The 8,724-nt window shown below is 39.9% G+C and overlaps 1 gene segment (V, D, J or C); it reads right to left on the bottom strand.

Moving 5' to 3' along the window:
• Positions 1–3,153: 3,153 nt before the first annotated feature.
• LOC102013923 lies at positions 3,154–3,741 on the bottom strand. The segment is given in 2 exon segments: positions 3,154–3,476; positions 3,693–3,741. Coding segments are annotated over 2 exon segments (372 nt in total).
• Positions 3,742–8,724: the final 4,983 nt, after the last annotated feature.

The following is an 8,724-nucleotide window of genomic DNA, read 5'->3' as shown; positions in this document are numbered from 1 at the left end:
CGGTGACTTTGTAATGGTTGTGAATTGATCAAAACTTGGAGATATTGGGACATCCTTTGATGTAAAAACCCAAGAGAATGTTGAGAGAACAAGCAAAATTATTCAGTCACACAGACAATCGGTTACTAAGGAAATTTCTGTGGATCTGAACATTTCTAATTTCTCCATTCAAAGCACTTTAAAGGAGAATTTGAACATAAGTTGAATGAGTGGAGAATTTGTTCCCTGTACTTTGGCAAACAAAAAGAACATTTGTCAATTTCGCTGGAGTTATGTGATCAGGCCACTTCAGATTCCAGATTTTTAAGAAGTATCAACAAGGAAGATGAATCTTTTGTCTGCACTTAAAAACTCTGGAACCAAGATTTAGAGTTCCCAATGTAATTCATCCAGTTCTCATACGATAAAAGTGTGTCAAGTAAAACCCAACATCAAGAAGATATGGACTATATTTTTACCTTGATGGAATTGTACCAGCTGACTTTATATCTAGGCACACTACAGTAAACTCTGAATATCATAAAGGCTTATTAGAGCAGTTAAGTGAAGTCTTTGGAAAATGACCCCAAAAGTGGGCTAATGGTTTCACCTTCCACCATCACAACATTTTGTATCACACAGTGCTTCTGATACAGCAATTTCTGTCAAATAAAAACATATAGTGTGAATCCACCTGCTTCACTTGTACTGGCCTTGTGCTATTTCTGGCTCTTCTTTAAGTCAAAATGAGGATGAAAGGTAAACATTTTGAATCAATTCAGGACAGCCACCCAGCCACATCAGCACAACTAAAGAACTGAAAGAGGACTTCTAGAACTTCTTCAGAAAATGACAAGAATAAAGAGATAAGTGTCTTCAAGGAAAAGCAGAGTATTTTCAGATGAATTAAAGGGAAGAGATCTTTTACAATTTAAGATTTTCTTAACATAGACAGGCAGTGAGGTTCCTGACCACACCACATTTAACCTGAGCCCTGAATTAAGGAATTCAGAAGGAAAAGATGAGAGTTTAAACGCATAGCCATAACAGATTTCAGAGACATAATAAAAATGATTAATTTTCTTTTGTGCCCAGAAAATATCATAATTAAGGGGACAATGGAGAAAAGTAGAAGGAAATGATCATCACTAAAAAAAATTAAACATAATAAAAGATGCTCTACTAGGCTGAGGATATAACTCAGTGGCACAGCCCCTGCCTGGCAAGGACAAGGTCCTGAGCTTGATTCCTGGTACCAAACACAGAGATGCTCTACTAAATGTGGATCTAGTTTGTTTTTCCATATGCTGACAGAGCACTGCTTCTTGTCAGTGATCTTTGTGTTGGGTGATTTCAACTCGCAGAAACATGGTAGGTTAAAAAGCCAATGTCCTTCCTCAGAAGATGAACAGAGGGATATCTGGGCATTAATACAACTGCGTTTGACTTAATTTTTATAGGGAACATGCATGTTCAATTACACTGAAAGTTCTTTCTCTCTGTGATTCTGTCCATACTGAAGGGTTGAGGACAAGGAAACATGGAGTGGACATGGATGTCCATGGTCCACTGTTTCAGAGAAAAGTCTTGAAAGAAGAAGGGTAGGAAAAGCATCAGAAATTCTTTCTTCATTTATTATTTTTCCCCTCATTAAAATAAAAGCTTTGCAAAAAATATTGTGAGGTCTGAAGTAAGAAATCATAAAATTATAAAACACATAGTGTAATATCAGGTTAAGAATTTCCTATTTCATGGTGCTGGAAAACCTGGCTTTCCACACTCCAAAGATTAAAATTAAACCCATGTCTTTTACCATGCACTAAACTAAAATTGAAATGGATCAAAGATCTAAATATTAAAACAGAAACAGTAAATCTGTTGAAAGATAGAATAGGTAGAACACGTGAAGACATAGGTGTAAGCAAAGATTTTATGAACAAAACCCTGATCACAAAGAATCAACAATGGGGATCTCCTCTTATTAAAAAGCTTTTGCACAGCAAGAGAAACCACTAACAAAGTGAGGAGACAACACACTGTGTGAGAAAAAAAATTTTGCCAGCCATTCATCAAACAAAGGTTTACTATCTAGAATACATAAAAACTCAAAAAAAATCAGACCTACCAAATGTAAAGACCCAACCCCAAAATGGGAATCTGAAATGAATCGATACTTCTCAGATGGAGAAATAGAAATGGCAAGCAAATATATGAAAAAATGGTCAACATCATTGGTCATTCAAGAAATGCAAATTAAAACAACACTGAGATTCCATCTCACCACAGAAAGAATGACTATCATCAAGAAATCAACCAATAACAAATGCTGGAGGGGGCTGTGGGGAAGAAGGAACACTTCTCCATTGCTGGTGGGAGTGTAGACTGGTACCAGCACTGTGGAAATCAGTGTGGGTATTCCTCAAAAAGCTAGGACTAAAGATTCCATTCAATCCAACTATTCCCCTTGTTGGTATCTTCCCAAAAGAATTAAAAGCATCATATCACAGTGATATGTGCACACCCATGTTTATAGAGGCACACTTTGTAATAGCCAAATCCTGGAAGCAGCCCAAATGCCCATCAATTGGTGAATGGATACAGATGTGTGTTTTACACAACTGAGTACTACTCTGCCATAAAGAATGATTTGTTTGAGAAATATCTAGATAAATGGATGCACATTGAGACCTTAAGTGAAAAAAATCAGGCACATATATGCAAATACTGCATTGTTTGGTGTGAGAAATCAAAAGTGTAAATAAGGACCTAAATGTATAATAAATGTCGTGAAATAAGAAAATGTTCAAATAGGAAGGGGATATGGATGGTAGAGCATGAAAAGGAAAAGGAAAAAAATGAGAAAAGAAGGAAAAATAAGAACTAAGCTTTCTTAAATAAGGAGGTGAAGAGGTTGGAGGGAGCATACAGGAATGGGAAAAAAAGAGAATCAAGTTATACCATGTACAGGAACAAATTCCCTATGATGCATGTGATCATTAAATATACCATAAGAATCATTTTCTTTAAAAAAAAAAAAAAAGGATTTCCCATTTCTTGTTCGACCCCTTTACCCAGACAACCCTAGAAACACAAAGTAGAGCTGCCTGGGTAGGACAAAGCATCTGTGAGGTTAAGCCTCAGTGAGCAGCTGTCTGGGGAGGTTTTTGTTCAGAGCTAGAGCACTGTGGAAGGAAGCTCTCTCCCCTGCTGACAGTAACAGTTCAAAGCATCCTTGGCCTCCACAGGGTGGATGGTGAGGGTGAAGTGTGTCCCACACTCACTGCCACTGAACCGGTCTGGCACCCCAGACTCTCGATTGTATGCTCTATAGATCAGCAGTTTGGGAGGCTGTCCAGGCTTATGTTGATACCAGTGCATAAGCTCTATACCAAATTTATTAACACGCTGGCTGGTGCTGCCGAAGATGCTGGTCTTCTCCCCTGGAGACACAGTCAAGGAGGCTGGAGACTGAGTCAGCCCAACGTCCCCAGTGGAGCCTGGAATGATAAACACGCACAAGCAACCATCACTGAGGCCATCCCAATGTGGCAGTGATGCTGGTGAATACATGTACAGATTAACCAAAAACAAATGGTAGTTTGGGAAATTGAAACTTAGGGAAAATGCCTTCGTTCTAATGACCAAGAACTCAGAGAATCAGAAAGAAATGATGACCACATTTAGTGTATCCAACACTTTCCTACATCCCTTACCTGTAACCAAAAGCAGCAGCATCCATAGCAGGGGAGCCTTTGACCCCATCTCTGAGGACTGACCAACAGACCACACCTCACAGGCCCTTGAAAGCTGCCTGTATAGACGCTTTGCACAGGCTGGACCACTATCTAATAATGTAATATGCAAATCAGCTCAGAGAAGCTTTGCATGCACTCAAAGGGAACACATGTTCTTGTTTCCCAGAAGGAGTTAAGGTTAGCAAAAAAATATTAAAATGTAGCTCATGCATAACCCAAGGCACTCCGTGACCTGTTCAAGTGAAACCTAGTATCCTAGTTCATCAGAGGTGCCAAGTGAGATAATCACTGTAGCTTCCATGCCTTACAGCTATAGATTACCTCAAAAAATTTTAGTCCCTAAAATTAATATTTTATATCATCTCAAATAATAACACAAAGGGTGAAGGAAAATTACAGTGTGTTTAAATTTAATTATTACAATAAAAAACACATTGCCATGAATCCCTTTCAGAATACTCAATCCTACATCAAACACGCTTTGTGTATTATTCTTGCCGTTTTGAAGCAGTTCTAGAAGTCTTCTTGTGTGTAGTTACCATATACGATTTAAAAATGTGGTGAATGATGCTTCAGAGTGCAACCCAGTGAAAAGCAGGCTCAGAAAAATATTATGATGTGTTTTCACCCACCAAATTCATAAAAACTAGCACTGTATGATTTCTCGCTCTTCCCCCAATTGAAAATAATCACAAAAAGTAAATATTTTGAAATTATTCAAGACATTGAGGAAGCTACAACAGTACAACTAGGATGCCTTATGAGAAATAACACTCAAAACTGCTTCAGAAAGTAGAAAGAGTGCTCATAGCAAGGGGGAGTATTTTGAGGAGGATTAAGGGCAATGGGTCTTTAATTGTAAAACATTTTCCTTCAACTTAAATACTCACCCATTTTTATCACACCTCATAAATTTCAGCTTATTTGTCAAAAATGGAAAGAAGTAGTTCTCTAAAAGAGACAAGAGCACTGTTTCTATGAAGAGTGATCTTTACCTCCCTCAGGAAATGGTTTTTACAGTGAATCAATATACATTAACAGGCACTGGACAGGAAGATATCAACATGGAACACAGATAAAAACATGGAGATTGTACTAATATTTGAACTTGCTTCAGAGTGAATCTGGTGAGTCTGTCCATCCGCTCGGTACCAAAGCCAAAGCAGCATCCACCGGATGTCCCTGCAGACAGGACGGTCATTTCTCTCTACCTATCCAAAGTGGAGAACATTCACCACGCGGTGCCTTGACCAAGTGGATGGGGTAGACTCTTCCTGAAGAGAAACCTCAAGACCCAGCCCTCCTAGGGGGTCACTCAAGGATCAGCTTCAGTTCCAGCACTGGAGGCCCTGGGACACCACTTGAAAGAAGTCCATCCACCAACCTCCAAAGCAGGAAGGAGTGCAAGCAGTGATGAACACTCAGATGGCCTGCAGAGGGCGCTCGAGTGTACATTGCCACAGCAGAGCTGGCCTTGGACAGTTGGGAGCCCTCCTTTCCAGGATAAAAGGGACATATTCTCCCCGCCAGGGGTTTTCCTTCTCCCCCTTCAAATATAAGAGAGAATACGAACATTATACATTAAGTAAAAAATACTAGGTAGAAGTTCCTATGTAGTGCATAAGTAATTTGAGTTTTGCTTGGAATTTGTTTTCCTTTGCATTTAAATAAAACTCATTTTATTTAGTCCAGTTAAGGAAAAGAAAGTTAACTGCAGGATCTCTTCAGTTATAAAGGAAAGGGGCTGGGGATTTAGCTCAGTGGCAAAGTGCCTGCCTGGCAAGCGCAAGGTCGTGAGTTCGGTTCCCAGTACCGGAGAAAAACCAAAAACAAAAAACAAAACAGTTATAAAGGAAAAAATGTCAGAAGGGAATTTCGATTTTGTGGGAATTAAAATGAAAAAAATAATTCTGAAGATTTTGTCAGTTCCACCAATATATTATTTCTTTACCAAATCATGCATAGCAAGAACTATCTAAGCCTTGGGTAGTTTGCCTCAAAGAAGTTAAATTGAATTATTTCTTGGATCCCTTTTGTACTATGCCTGACAAAAACTAGGACATTTTCACTCTAACCATGAAATATCCCATTTGCTGTCCAAGATACTGCCAGGTCCAAGGACTTTCCTGTGTAAAGAGAGAAGAATGAGAAACAAATTGAGCGACAAAGGGAACCACACCAACTAATGTTATCATAGCTCTGCCTTCCTCCTCTATGCTAAATCAGCTTTTCTTTGGAATTCTGGTCATACAATAACACTAAGCAAGCGAATGATATCAGTGCTGTACAATTTTAAAAGCCCCTTCCTGCAATGCCTGCACAAGGAACACAGCTCTAGGGGCTGGGGATTTAGCTCAGCGGCAAAAGCGCCTGCCTGGCAAGCGCAAGGTCGTGAGTTCGGTTCCTGGTACCGGAAAAAAAACAAAAAAAAAAAAAAAAAAAGGAACACAGCTCTGAGGAGTGCTGTAGTCCAGCAGATGCCACTGAACACTGCAGGCTGATCAGAACTCTGTAGACACTTTGTCTTATCTCTAATGATTTCCCCATCTGGCCCAGCCCCAGACCCTCTGGTGATATGCTGGTCTGCTCCCAGCCACTGGGCCTTCTGGCAAATGTCCTGTCGCCTTACAGTCAACAAATTCTCTTTTCTCTAGTAATTATTGGTTAATCCTATATTTGTCTGTTAATATTTTTAATAAAATGTATCTCTGTCAAGCTATCTTTCAGTATTTTCTTTGGTATCTCACTGCCCATACACCTGGGTTATGGACATCTTCCAACTGCAAATATAATGAGAGAGTTTAGAATCTCATGTCCATATCCCTAAACCAATATACAATTTCCAGAATCAGAATGGATATGCTGTGAATGAGGACATTAGAAGGTCCACCCACTGTACCCCAGTTCTGTATTCACTGCTATTGTTTCCATGTCACTAGCCCCACAGCTGAGATACACCTACAAAGCCTGGACACTAGGTTGGCTAATTCCTGCTATGCGTGCAAAACGATAAGAAAAACTACATGACCGAAGGCAAGCAGATTCCTGAATATATGAATATTCTATTATTAGATATGGTTTTTAAAGAGCTTTCATCAAATATTGTATGCAAAGACTAATGAAAGAGGAATATATTGTTATTGCAGAATGGTTTGGTTCTTGAATTTTAATTCCTATGAAAGAAACAGTTTCCGAGTGTGCTCGTTAACCTTGATAACTATAGCAAGTACGTGAGAGAATCAAACCAAAAGCAAGAATCAAATTAAAAGAGGAAGAGTTTGTTTTGGCTTGTGCTTTCAGAGATTTCAGTCTGTGATTGGTTGGCCTGCTGTCTGGAGACCTCTGGTAAGGCAGAGTGTGAACGAGTGACAGAATAGCACATCACCTCATGGGGACTAGGAAGTGCAAAGGAAGAGCAGAGGTCGGGTCCATCATCCCTCTTAAAGTGTCCACCCCTTTCTAGCAGAACTATAGGTTGGAAACCAAAACAAGCACATGATCCTGTGGTGGGCACTTTTCCAAACCACAGCACTGACTTTAGAGCTACTCTCGCCTCAGCACAGAGTGGCGGAGGGCAGTACAATCGACCTTAAGAAACCATCGTGGCCTTATTCAGATTAATGTCTCCCTCTCCAGAAGGGATAGCTTTGCGCTGTCACTTTGAGAGTTAAGCAGTTCCTGCAAAAGGGATATGCAAAGCGGAAGGCATATAGCCACAAAATCTCGTAGTCTTTAAGTAAAACAGTGTCATTTCCACCCATCCTTATCAGTCATCCTCCAGCAAGCAGACAGCCCTTTTAGACTCTTTCCCACCTGCCATGTAAATCCTTATATATTTATTTATCTTATATGAAGTCTGTTTCTCCAGTGAGCACTGACTGACACTGTTCTGAAGAATATACATATTACCAGATGCACATTCAAATGGGTAAAACCAGAAATTATAAATAAACACTAAATCATGACCAGATTTTAATCTCTTTTCCACAAAGCATCAAGGTTTACTCAGGCATGTATTTACACAAAGCTCACATTTCTTCTGAACCTATTTAGACTAGATGCTGAATTTTGACAGCTGTACAAGGACACAAGTCCTCTATTATAGATCCATTGTGCTGGGTGTACTCTGCATTCTACCTTTCTAAAAAAATTGTAAGCCTTACTTCTATACATTCATGTCATTGTTTGCACTGCATCTCACAAGTCTGGGGTTGTTGTGTCTTTATTTTTTTTTCTCTCAGGAGAATTTCTCACTAGCTATCTGAATAAAGACAAAAGATTTGTTTGGGTCACAGTTTTAGGCTTTTTATGCACCTGCACTGGGTCAGCTCCAATGCAGATCTCATGGAGAACAGCGGAGATAGCAGCAGGAGCTCGTTATAAGCAAGCAGGTAGTTACAGCAAGCCAGGAGCAGAGAGACTGGGAGAAGCCAAACTAAGGCATTCACAGCTCCCTCTAAAGAGCTGCCAGGAAACCCCACAAGAACCACCTTCTGAGAGAAGACCTCCAGTGACCCCATCACTCTGTTAACTCTCCCTGTGCACAGTTTATACAGATCTCATATGGTAATAGAGGGGGAAAATGATGAGTAAACAGTAGAAGTAGGGAGTTGGAAATTTTTTTAAAATTCAGTTTCTGAATGTTAGCAAATAACCTCTGCAAAGCTATACCAAAAAACATTCCTAGACTCCAATATGTGTTCCACTTGTATTCCCCAGTCTTCTGCCAACTCAAATGCAACATATAAATCAGGCAGGGAGAAATAAGTTGTATGCACCTCTTTCTTAAGTCATGTCTGTTTCCTTAGAGGACACATGGACCCCAGCACTCTCTTGCTAATTCTGTCAGAACAAGGCTGCTGCAGCTGAAGATAACAGCTTTTGAATGAATGTTTTAGGCACCCTTGGGATGCAGACCTCAGCTGCAAACTCTTCCCCTGAGATCGCCAGTGTAATTCTCTCACACAGACAGAAAACCGGCTGAGCAGCA

The sequence above is a fragment of the Chinchilla lanigera genome, unplaced genomic scaffold (assembly GCF_000276665.1).
Source record: "Chinchilla lanigera isolate Chin_1 unplaced genomic scaffold, ChiLan1.0 scaffold00069, whole genome shotgun sequence".
Taxonomy (NCBI): Eukaryota; Metazoa; Chordata; class Mammalia; order Rodentia; family Chinchillidae; genus Chinchilla; species Chinchilla lanigera.
The sequence above is the reverse complement of the archived record's forward strand: the minus strand, read 5'-3'. Positions and strand labels throughout refer to the sequence as shown.